The sequence below is a fragment of the Vipera ursinii genome (genome assembly GCF_947247035.1).
Source record: "Vipera ursinii genome assembly, chromosome: 1".
Taxonomy (NCBI): domain Eukaryota; kingdom Metazoa; phylum Chordata; class Lepidosauria; order Squamata; family Viperidae; genus Vipera; species Vipera ursinii.
Window position 1 is genome coordinate 138,153,024 of NC_139512.1, and position 12,815 is coordinate 138,165,838.

Sequence of the window (12,815 nt, forward strand, 5' to 3'; positions counted from 1 at the left end):
GCACAAGACATCGGGGGCTGTCCCCTGACACCACTGGATGACATCATCAGGGCTCGCTGCCTTGGAAGAGTGAGGAAAATTCTCAGGGACGACTCACACCCTGGTCGGTACCCTTGGGTAGGAGATACAGAAGTATAGCCAGCCGTACCAACAGGCTGAAGAACAGCTTCTATCCATGGCCTGTCAGGCTTTTGAATGGGAAATAACTTTATGTATGATTGACTTGTGAGGCCAGTGTGTCGTGCAATTATCTCACATAGTGTAACAAGATGGTGGGTTTGTTGTCACTGTGAGTTGTGGTGGTGGGGGGCACGAAGGGAAGCTCAGCCAATCTCAATGTATACATGTTGTACTTTGATAATAAAGGTTCATTCATTCATTCATTCATTCATTCATTCACCTTCAGAAATCATGGGTGCTTCATCACTGGATATTTTTAAGAAGAGGCTAGAGACTCACTTGTCCGAGATGGTATAGGTTCTCCTGGTTGACCAAGGGGCTGGACTAGAAGTCCTCCAAGGTCCATTCCAGCTCTATTCTATTCTAGAAAAAGAACAAGATTTTTTTGCCATTCCTGTTAGCTGCTTTTTATAAAAAAGGCAGCGAATTACATGTACCCCTTTACTACTATGTAGCATTGAAGTTTTAAGAATAAGTTCACATCTTCTCAGATTCTTTACTTTAAATGAGCCTTAAAACTGATTTCCTGTTACAAAACCTGACCTCCCCCCACACTAGCTCAGAGTGGAAGACTTGGTTTCCTAGCAACCCTGCCATCGTCTTGTCAGAGATTAATCCTCTGTTGGCAATGATATTGCTGGGCTAAGGGATTATGTTTTCTGTGCTTTTCCTTTTATTTGGTTCCCCTATCACCAGCCATTGTGGCACTCAAAGGAGAGGGAGCAGCTACCTCCCTGCTTGTAAGCAGGCAGGTGGACAAGGTCTCTCTCTTCCCACCTGTCAATGCAGCTGGAGGGAAAAAGAAAACGGAGAAAGGAAGAAAATGAAGAGAAAGCACGAGAAGTGTAATTTCCCCAATCACAGGTGAAAGGGGAGAGGATATGCTTAAACAGGCTTGATAGTTGGGAAGCTGCTCTGTAGTGGTATGAGGGAATGACCTTGGGAGACAGTCAAAGGATGCTGCCTAGAGAATGGTCAGATAAAAGGGGGCATAGCCCATATCTGGATAAAGGGTAGAGCAAGAGGAAGGGATTGTCCCTAACCTTTTTAGGCTGTAAAGAAGACAACGAGAGAATTGTACTTTCAGACTGTTAATGTAGCTTTAGAATAAAGTAGAATTAGCTCATTTGGTCAGGTTTCCTGTATGGTCTACCTGCTAAGGACGACATCTCTACAGTTTAGCAGCCTGAGAGAAAACTAAGGAAATATACAAGAATAGCACCATGGGAACTAATGGAGGAGTGTAGTCAGGGAGGGGCAAATAAGCCAGGAATTCCATTTCTGAAGCAAAATGCTAGCATAGCGGAGTTCCAGATGGGTGAAGCTTTGTCCAAATTTCCAGATGTGAAGCCTGCTGAGGAAATAATGCCTGAACTGACACATTATGGATTACAATTATATAGGTAGAGCTTGGCTTGGCTGTGGCATGGATGTACACCCAATCATGGCTTGGAGTTGGATGCAATTATTCATGTGCAACATTGGTAGCCTTGCTCAGGTCTACCGTCAGCCGGAAAGGGATGTATGCAATTGGACGTGGACATTATCTTGGGAGAAGGGAAAGGGCCACAGTCAGAGGAAAAATTGGATAAGAGGCAGCTTAGCGTGTAGAAGGAATGAGCATGGGGCAAATGTCTCCCTATTGAGCTATAAAGGTGACAAGGAAAGAACATGCTTCAAAACTTGCAATATTCTTTTAATGAAATTTTACAACAAAGATATTGCTTGTACCTCTGGGTATGCTTCCTGTCTGGATTATCTCCCAAAGCTGATATGTAAGAGGGGATATAAAGGACCTGGGATTGTGCACAAGAACTTAGCCCTTCAGTTCTCATCCTTTGCCTTATATTAAGCTTCATAACAAATCCTATTCATTAGGAGGGAAGCTGAATTAGTTTTTTTCACTAGTAAGAATGATGAGGATGCTGGCGATGGAGCCAGATATCCTGCAGTGACACGCCCAGTGGTGGGATTCAGCCAGTTTGCACCAGTTCAGCAGAACTGGTAGCTAATTCTTTGTTGCTGAGGCCCAGAATGGACTTCTGGAAGTGGCATTCACACAGAGAACCAGTTATTCATATATTTGAATCCCACCACTGGACACACCACTATTCCCCAGGACTTCCACTGGTTCCTATCATTATCTAATCTCTTCCTGCTGTTGCTAGTGAGCCCTTTTCTGAATAGAGTACACAGTTTTGAAGGGTAGATTTAATTCAACTAAGCAGCTGAATCTGTGGAAGATGAGAAAGATGGAGCCTATGGAGGGGGAGCTAGGGAAATGGGCTTCAGTGACGTGGCAGTTTCCCAGGAAGAAAAGAGCAGATTTCAAGGTGGGAGATGAGACAAGAGACAGAACAGCCTGAAACTGGATAGAAGACAGAGAAACAGTTTTGGGATAGCCACAGTCCAGAATCAAAAAGGGTATATCTATTAGGATGGGAATAGTAAGGGTTTAGTCTGGCAAGATTCTATCTGTTGTGTGTAAGTAGATAAAGTACTGAACTTTGGCTGGATTGTTTTGTGTACTTATTGGGCTGGGCCTCAGAGAAGTAGACTTACAGGTTTGAAGTACTTCTTCGCTTTTGAAGGATATGATAGTATTTTTACTTTGACACTGGCTTTAGTGGCTGGCTAGTGACTTACACCGCCTCATTGTAGTTTCCACCCATTAGAGCTCTTTTAGGATAGCAAGACTAACACCACTTTGGCTTCATTCTTCATCTAATGGCATTGGGGTCAGATACAAATCTTAACTTTGCTCTCTCTCTCTCGCTCTCTCTCACACACACACACATACACTGAGAGAGAGAAAATTACATTTCCTGTGGTGATCTTACTACAAAAATGGGAATTCTTCTGAACTGTCAAAAGTCAATTATCAGAATTAAAAAAGCACTCAATAACATTTTCTTCCTTCCTTCCTTCCTTCCTTCCTTCCTTCCTTCCTTCCTTCCTTCCTTCCTTCCTTCCTTCCTCCCTCCCTCCCTCCCTCCCTCCCTCCCTCCCTCCCTCCCTCCTCCCTCTATCTGTGATTTCAGGGAGCTTATAGAAGTTTTTCAGTATCTAAACAAAACTGGCACTTCAAAAAAGAAAGTAACAGCTTACTTTCCAAACATTTGGATAGTTTGTGTCTTTGGTTGTACAAATGTACTAGTTTCTGCATAGGTTCAGCACAACTTTGCCTCTTTGCTGGACAATTTGATGATTGCTGAATGTTTCTTTTCTCATCTCTGTTATTTATTCCTTAAAAAGATTATTTTAAAAAAATGGTTGTAGTGAAAATTTTGAAGCTATCTACCGTATTTTCCAGCGTATAATACGACTCGGCGTATAAGACGACCCCCGACTTTTGAGAAGATTTTCAAGATTTTTCATCTTATACGCCGGAAAATACTTACATGCCAGTTGTCAAGTGTCCAACACAAGCCCAATTCAGCCCTGTCTGATACAGATAGTGCAAAGCCTCCCTTTTGAAGCCCAAAGGGGCTTTTCCTTCCACCCACCTTTTGGAATAAACGCAAGATCTGCGTTCACACGATGCGCTCTTCCAGGCCAGACTCTGCAAATGGCACGCCAGAAGCCGCAGTCCGTGTCCGAACTCCGAGTCCCCGCCTTTCGGCAGCCTGCAGCTGAGCGCAATCCGGCTTTGAGAGCACATTTGCAGACGGAGCAGCCACGTGTCTGGAGCCAAGCCCCGCCCAGGAGGCGGTCAGCCAGGCGGGCCCGGAAGATGCGCTGGAGAGCCAGGCTTGGGGCGGCCATGCCGAGGCCGGCTGGCGAGGGCTGCTGCATGGTCTGCGGGCGAGAGGGCTGCCAAGTACCGCTGTCCAGACTGCTGGGAGAGATAGCGGGTAGCAGGGCATGCTCTGCTTATGCTCAGATGCCGCTTTGGTGAGGGTGAGGGTCTTCCTGCCGCTCCCAGGGTCTGGCGTTTGCAAGGGGGAGGGGAAGGGGCTTAGAGGCTCTTGGGGGTGGGAAGGGAGAGTCATGTTGGAGGGGGGACTGGACTAAGGAGGCTTGAAGTTGCTTTGCAAGAACGGGGATGCTCGATTGATTTATGTTTTTTTTTCGGCGTATAAGACGACTGGGCGTATAAGATGACCCCCCAACTTTTGAGAAGATTTTCATGGGTTAAAAAGTCATCTTATACGCCGGAAAATACGGTAGCCAAAACTTTGCAGTGTTCCTCATTTTATCTAAGGGTACACTGTCCCTGCTATTTCTATCCACCTTTGCCCCCAAATGAAGCAGCTGCTAGAGTTTTGAAGCCTCCTTATTGGATATGGAAGAATCTTGTCATTTTTCAATTAAATCTCAAGTCTCAAAGCAACTAAAAACAAATCACTGTAGTTTGTGAGTTAACCTCACATTGCAAGCTCAAAATTGCAGTCTCTTTGAATCTCGATGTGTATTAATTTAGGTCTGATTGTAGAAGCTTGCTACTCACTGGAAGGCTGGGGAAACAACATCAAATAGCAGAAGCTAGGAGATAGAAACAGACTTTATTAATTAAACACTTAATAATTGTCTTATTATTACTCTGCATTTATGAAGATGGAGTCCTCCTTTTCCCAGTGCTAAGGTCAGTTTCAACCACCACTTGACTGATTATTGAATGTGAGACAAGGGGAGGTGCTATCTTCAAAAGACAGGACAGCCATTGTCCAGAATGATTCCTGCACTGGCCAAGGGATTGGATTAGAAGACATCCAAGGTCTGTTCTAACCATATGATTCCATGGTCTTCAGTTCCTCTTGCCCCATATCTGAAACTAATTACTTTTCAGAACTGGTTCCTCTTGTAAATCCAAGATTTGGTTTGTCTGCAATAACAAATATAAACAAATCATTTTATTCATAAACAAAATGTATGACTTAATCTTGAACACTAAGATTGTAATGTGGTATTAGGCCCCATCCAGACATTGTCTCCAAGCCACTATTTGGTGACTGGAATTGAATGGACCCCAAAAATATTGGAAACCCATGAGTCATGTATGGTGCTCAAGAAACTGTGCTGGATATATCACTCACAGTTTGCAATAACTGGATTTTGTGATTATAATGGCATCAGGCTTTTTGCTCAATATTTTTCTTTAGATTGTTTTTCTTCCATTGTTTTTTCCCCATTTCTTATTTATGGTTTGCTTCTCTTCTCTGTCTCTTCTCCATTTTTTTGTAGAACAGAAAATCATTGATGTACCTTTGTTTTTTATCTGCTACATGTACGATATACAGTATCAGCTATTATCTGACTTCTCCCTTGTTTAAATACAGACCTTTTCTCTTATTTTTGCAACCCAAATATAGCCTTTAACATATTGTGTTCTTCTGTATAACTGATTATTCCATGCAAACGTTGATAGTCATCATTTTTTTAAAAAAATAACGTGACATCAGTAGTTCTCACTGCCATCCATATAATCCTCTCAAATATTTCTATTCCAGCTGGAGCAGAAATAGCAGTAGTAATTTTTCTTCTTCAGATGAAAGTTTCACCATTTAGTATTTTCAAAGTTACTGCTTCTTTGCTTGTCCACAATGAGAAAGATTGGAAACAAAGATCTTCAAAGGAAATTAAAGCTAGGGGGCCTTTGTATAGTATCCCACACAAGATCCAACATAAATTAGGCATTTTCCTTGGGAAAAAAAAAACAATTGAGGAGAAAACATGCTGCTTTTTGTGGAATTATTGGTTTACCACATTGCTGAGACTGTACAATTTTGAGGGTCGAGGGGAGTGTTATGTACTGAGCTTGTGGTATCACACCACATGAGTCAACGGCTCTCTTGAGACCTAGACAGACCATCTCCGGCCCTGTAATTGGTCAACATTGGCAGGAAGCATGGGTTCCATTCTATTGGCTGCTGCTATGGGGTTTGACTGTATATATATATATATATATATATATATAGTGGCTGGGTTCAGCCCGGGTTAAGCTCTGTCATAACTAATAAAGGATGTGTTACGTTCAGAACAACTGGGTGTATTCATTCTGGCTCACTAGAGCCCATGACATAACAGTGGCGACGAGGGTGGGATTCTGCTTTACTGCCTGAAAAGAGCTTAAGTCAGCGAGGGGTTGGCAAGACGCACTGGTGGGAAGAGACATTTTCCCCCTTTCTCCAGGCTGACTAGTAAAGCTACACTAGTGGCCACGTGCTCAGTGAAAGCATTCCTGAGCCTTCGAAGCAGGATCCGTGAGCACTGGAATCAAGAAGATGCTGAAGGTCGGCAAACTCAGAGAGTTCGACATCAAGCATCCAGAAGATTGGCCGTCTTACCTCTCACAGGTAGAAAACTATTTATGTGCTAATCAGATTGCAGAGGAAGGCCTAAACTCAAGCTCGCAGTAGAGCTACAAGGAGTTCCTTGTAAAATGGAGTTGGACTCCAGCTCGGCTGTATCAATCATTTTGCAAGATACATTCAACTGTGTTTGCAGGCGCAGAAACAAATGGGTTAAACTAAGGCCCTCTGATATTGTGTTAACTGACTTCCAGAACGCTAATGTTAAGGTTTTGGGGGAAGCCTTTGTACTGGTAAAATTTAAAGTGTTTTGGGGGCACCTGGATGTCATAGTAGTACAGGGCCAAAGTACGAGTCTTATAGGACTTGATTGGTTTGATGCCCTGGGCATTCAAATTACAGGCATTAACTGAACTCAGACAGCAGACCTCATGTCCGTTTGCAAGGAATTTGCGGATGTGTTCGAGTCAAATCTGGGAACTTATGAAGGGCTGCCAATTTTGTTCAAATTAAATCCTCTCGTTGTACCCATCAAAATTAAACCTAGGAGGGTTCCATTTGCCCTGAAGCACAAAATCGACTCAGAAATCAATAAACTCATAGAACAAGGCATTTTAGAGCCTGTAGATGGGGGGAAGTGGGAAACTCCTATCGTCACCCCTCTGAAGCCTAATGAGGAGGTTCGTATATGCACAGACTATAAATGTACATTGAATAAGGCTCTTAGTCAACATGCTTACCCAGTTCCTGTAGTTAGCCATATTTTGTTGCAAGGGGGAACTATTTTTGCTAAGCTCAACTTAGCGCAAGCGTATCAGCAATTGCTGGTTGATGAGGCCACAGCCGCGGCCCAAACAATCGTAACTCACAGGGGAGCATTCAAAGTCAAGCACTTACAGTTTGCAGTCAGTGTGGCACCAGGTATTTTCCAAGGGGTTATGGAACACACACTTAAAGGTATTCAGGGAGTCTGTCCCTATTTTGATGATGTTCTCATTGCTGGAGAATCCGCTGAAGTGTTGGCTAATAGGCTTAGGGCTGTTTTGCAGAGGCTTCGCGTAGCGGGCCTCAAATTAAAGAAAAATAAATGTAGTATTGGGGTCTCATCCATGGAGTTTTTGGGGTTCTGTATAGATGCTAATGGAATACACCCCACAGATTCAAAATTGAAGGCCATTAAAATGTCTCCAAGGCCAAAGTCAAAAGGGGAGCTGCAGGCGTTTTTGGGCCTCCTCAATTTTTATCACACATTTCTACCTCATAAGACTGCCATAGCAGAGCCCCTACATAGGCTGCTTGATAAAAAAGCCCCTTGGAAGTGGTTGCCCTTGCATGAAAAAAGCTTTCAAACCTTGAAAAGTCTCTTATCTAAAAAGTCTACTGTCACTCATTACATTGAGTCTAAACCAGTTTGTCTTGCATGTGATGCATCTCCCTATGGGGTGGGGGCAGTTTTGAGCCACGTTAAGAGAAATGGGAAACAAGTTCCCATTGCCTTTTATTCCAGAACCTTATCATCTGCTGAACATAATAATGCCCAGATTGATAAGGAAGCATTGGCCATAGTGGCAGGTGTTAAAAAATTTCATGATTATTTATATGGAAGGGAATTCACTGTCTACACAGATCACAAACCTCTTTTAGGGCTGTTTACAACAGACAAACAAACTCCTCACATACTTTCACCCAGAATGTTAAGGTGGTCCATATTTTTGCCTGCATACACTTTTAAGTTACTTCATAAACCAGGGAAGGAAATGGGCCATGAGGATGGCCTAAGCAGACTGCCACTGCCACCAATGGAGCCTGACCCTGCACCTGCTGCTAAAATATTGTCTATTCAGGATTTACCTGAATTTCCCCTTCACGCTGGGGACATTGCTGCTGAAACAGCCTCAGATAAAATTCTGAGCAGGGTTTTGTCATGGGTATACACGACTTGGCTAGAAAAAAGTCCAGGATCAGAATTCCAAAGTTACTTTGTCAGGAGACATGAATTGTCTGTTCACAAGGGCTGCATTTTATGGAGCAACAGGGTCGTAATTCCCACCTCATTGAGGGACAGAGTCTTATAATCTCTACATGAAGGCCACCCTGGCATTGTAAAGATGAAAGCCTTAGCTAGAAGCTGCCTTTGATGGCCTGGTCTGGATAAGGCTGTAGAGGATCAAGTGCATGGTTGCTATACTTGTCAGCAATCTCGGCCTGAAATGTCTCAGGCCCCAGTTCACAGGTAGGAAGAAACACATACCCCACAGTCCAGGGTTCACATTGATTACGCTGGGCCTTTTCAGGGACAACTTTTCCTAATAGTTGTAGACAGCCATTCCAAATGGCTGGAAGTCACCCCAGTTCCTAATATGACTACTGCTAGGACCATCCAGGTGCTGAAAAAACTCTTTGCAACACATGGGTTGCCTGATGTTCTGGTTTCTAATAATGGGGCTCAATTTACTGCTGCTCAGTTTCAAGCTTTTCTCAGGGCTAACCTCATCAGACATGCTTCATCTGCACCATTCCACCATTCGTCTAACGGACAAGCCAAACAGATGGTAAGGACTACAAAGGACACACTCAGGCGTATTATCACAGGTGACTGGCATCACAGACTAGCTGATTTTCTGCTCTGCCAGCACTCCACTCCCTGCACAGCTACAGGTAAAAGTCCTGCCGAGCTTCGTTGGGGGAGACGATTAATTACTAAACTGGACAGATTGCATCCAGACTGCGTGGCAGCAGAAGCCTCCAGGCCGAAGCCCCCGAGGGGGCTGCATATGGGTGATCTGGTTTGGGCCAGAATCTATGGGCATGGGCAATTGTGGGTTCCTGGTAAGGTAACCAAGGTGTCAGGGCCCCTATCGTATGTAGTGGGGTTGGAGGGGGAATGTCAAATAAGAAGACATATTGACCAATTAAGGAAAAGGTTTCCAGAACAGTCATTAAGTAAGGACCATGGCATAAGTCCCTCCAGAGGCCCTCACACAGACACCCAAACCAGCCCACACCAAGACCACCAGGGTTTTTCTCCATCAGTAGAAATGGGTTCCGAGGATGCACCAGGAAGCTTGGAGGTGCAACATGGACCCCCTGATATGGCAGACCAGCCAAATCTCAGAAATCGCTGCACTTATGCTGCAGAACAGGCTGACTCTCGGCTGGGCCAATCTACTGAGGCCAGCCAGAGCATGTCACTTCCCCTAGACAACAGAGCACAAGGGGACTTGGGTCTATCCAGCCCACCAGGTAAGCTGGTAGACCACAAAGTGGGGGGAAACCCAAGGCGTTCATCCCAGATACACAAACCTCCGGCATATCTAACTGACTATGTTGTTAAATGAGTATTGTAAGTGTTTGACAAGCCTCCCTACCATTACCTACAGAAATAAGGGTGATTTGAACCGCCTGGGGACACACATTTTCACTGAGATGTTTTTTAATCTTATTGAAGTCACGTCTGTAAAGGTCACGTTATAATCACACTGTATGTAAAGGCACCATTACTTATTATTTGTATTCTGTGTTATTTTGTATGTTGGTTATTGGGAGTGATCAATAAGCCTTGACTGTTGCCAAGTTGTTGGGGGAATTTAGTTTGCTCTTTGGGGGAAGGAGTGTTATGTACTAAACTTGTGGTATTATACCATGTGAGTCAACGGCTCTCCTGAAACCTAGACAGACCGTCTCTGGCCCCGTAATTCGTCAACCTTGGCGGGAAGCATGGGTTCCATTCTATTGGCTGCTGCTATGGGGTTTGACTGTATATATAGTGGCTGGGCTCAGCCCGGGTTAAGCTCTGTCATAACTAATAAAGGATGTGTTACATTCAGAACAACTGTGTGTATTCATTCTGGCTCACCAGAGCCCACGATATAACAGGGAGGAAAGCAGAATGGAAGTTTTTAAAATGAGATTACATGCTTTGTAACTAGTACTCAGTTTAGTCTCTACAGATAGGACTGAGGAAAAAAATAAATCCTGTTTGAAACTCTGATCCTAGTTTGTGCCGAAAACTGGTAAACCACCTGGGCCAGGAGTTAGACTGCAACCCTGACTCCAATTTTGACAACGTTGCTCAAGCTGAGTCTGTGGGTTATCAGCCTCAGGAATCATAAAGCAGTGATTCATTTGAGGAGGCTGAGCAATCACAGACATCTCCTGATCACATGGAGCAATCAGATGATGAGGCACAACCCCCCCAAGCCCCAGGTCTAGATGCATGCACGACAAGCAGAACAACATGAGTCAATAAGGCTTCTCACTAGGCAATAGCCCAGGCCTGAGTAATGCAGCCAGCTGCCTGCAGACATATTAATTTATTTATTAAACCAATTTATATGGCCACCTTACTAACACACATGTGACTCTGGGTGGCTTACAACATTAAACAACAATAACAACCCACAGCATTAAAACCCAAACCCCACCTTACCCTGCCTAAGTTAGCAGCAACACAATCTGATCAAGCACTTGATCGATTCCATCTCTAGTCAGTTCCCCAGGCTTGCTGACAAGACCACATCTTCAGGGCCTTTTAGAGCTGCTTTACTTTGTTTGGAAACAACTATTTGGAATTCTAATTTGTGATTCTTGTTCCTGTGTTTACTTACTCTTGAACCCTTGACTACTGGACTGGCTGACTACCTGACTTGGGCCTCTGATTCCTTGAATGAATTTGGACCATTCTATTGCTGCTTAAACTTCCCATGGACTTATTCAGACAAGTTTTCTTTGCATAGGCTCTGATTGACGATCTTGTCTACTGTTATTTGCTTAACTCCATAGCAACTGTGTCTACTGGTATGTCTGCGCAATCTGAGACCGAACAGTAAGGCTTCAAACTTAATCTCTTTTTTCTATTGCTCGCCTCAAAGCCTCTTCCTGAAAACAACTAGTTCAGGCAAACTAAACTGAACGTATTTGCTTTACATCATCTCCACTGAGTGCAAATGTAAAGAATACAGCTCCTCTGCAATTTTCTTATATGATCTTATCTAACTCCATCATTGCTGATCTTATTAATGTTCCTGAAAACATATATTGTTTCCACGTTTTTGGTTTTTTTTTTTGTATTCTTGTTAAGCTTCTGGAAAACCTAACCTTACCAGCTTGTGAGTTTCATATTTTTTTCAATTCCTTTCTAATTGCATAAATTTTCTCTTTTAAGTATCCTTGCGTAGGACTCCTTGAGCAACTTTCATGTCATAAATCCATAACAACACATCTCTGTGTCCTATTGAAATAGTAATCTAATCAGAAGGTGAGAGGTTTTTCTCTGAATCTTTTTATAGCTATATTCCCTTTTTCCCCCCTCCCGTTTCTTCTCTTCCCCTTTTCTCCATTCACTGAATGGGGAAGGAAAGAAAGAAAGTAAAGAAATAAAGCCCAGTGCTAGAAGAAACCCTGATAAAATTGCCCATTATAACAGTTCTTCATGCACAGATGCTGTCCTTGTCCTTTATTTTAGTTAGCTGGTTGATTTGTCCATTGATAGCTAATTGGTGGCCTTATGAAGTTTCTTAGACTATGGACTTAACATCAAGTACATCCAATAAGGCAAAAGATTCCTGATCTCCCCCATTCCCTTCTCTCCTTTGAACTTTCTTTCAATAGTTCAGGGACATTTTATCCCCATAATTGTAATTTCTTTGTTTACTTTGCACTTTTAAAAATGTCTGCATCTTCCCTTGTATAGGTACTGTATGTAATATGTTATCCAAGACTCTGATGACTGAAGTGAACAAATTTAGGCCAAACTAGGCCTGCTTAAAAATGAGAGGATCTCTCATTTTAAAGCAGGCTTAGTTTGGCCCAAATGGGTCACTCCAATCATTGGAGTCTTATATTACTAATTATAATGATACCATTGATCATACAAACACAAATAATTCATCAGCTTTTTTTGTGAAAGGGGAAAAAACAACAACAACCACCCTAATAATTAGGATCAGAATCTGAGTGTTGAGGAGAGCCTTGTTCGCCAAGTACTTATGATTATTATGCTCCCCACCCTCCTGTAGGATGTTGCATCAATAAACAAGCATTTATATGTGCAATGTATTGGCAACTTTCTATCAACACCTATTTGAGAACTGGCTTCCGTTGGAGCCAAAATAATAATAGAATCTCTGCAAAGAGAAGCCAAAGTACATCCAGCTGTACAAACAAAAGCCTCTTCAGTACACATTTTCTACCATAATAATAGAGCTAGATTTGCCCTAAAGCTATTTCACAGGTGCCAGATCATGAGTTCCTTGACTATTCATACCAAACAAGACTAAAGAGTGTCAGAAAACTGATTTAGAAGATGAAAAAAGGCAACAAATATTATTAATATGTGTTATGCTATATTAAATCTTACAAGAAAAAAAAGCATTTCCAACAAAA

At 42.9% G+C, this 12,815-nt stretch overlaps 1 protein-coding gene across 1 annotated transcript in view; it reads right to left on the minus strand.

The window, feature by feature from the left end:
* Nucleotides 1-4,941: 4,941 nt before the first annotated feature.
* The window catches only part of VWDE (von Willebrand factor D and EGF domains), a gene marked incomplete at its 5' end in the record, with an annotated part of 239,537 nt that continues 231,663 nt past the window's right edge, over nucleotides 4,942-12,815 (minus strand). The window contains one exon of the mRNA XM_083367117.1: nucleotides 4,942-5,005. Within this exon, the coding sequence (XP_083223243.1) occupies nucleotides 4,955-5,005 (51 nt within the window). The 3' untranslated portion in view covers nucleotides 4,942-4,954. The remainder of the gene's footprint in view (nucleotides 5,006-12,815) is intronic.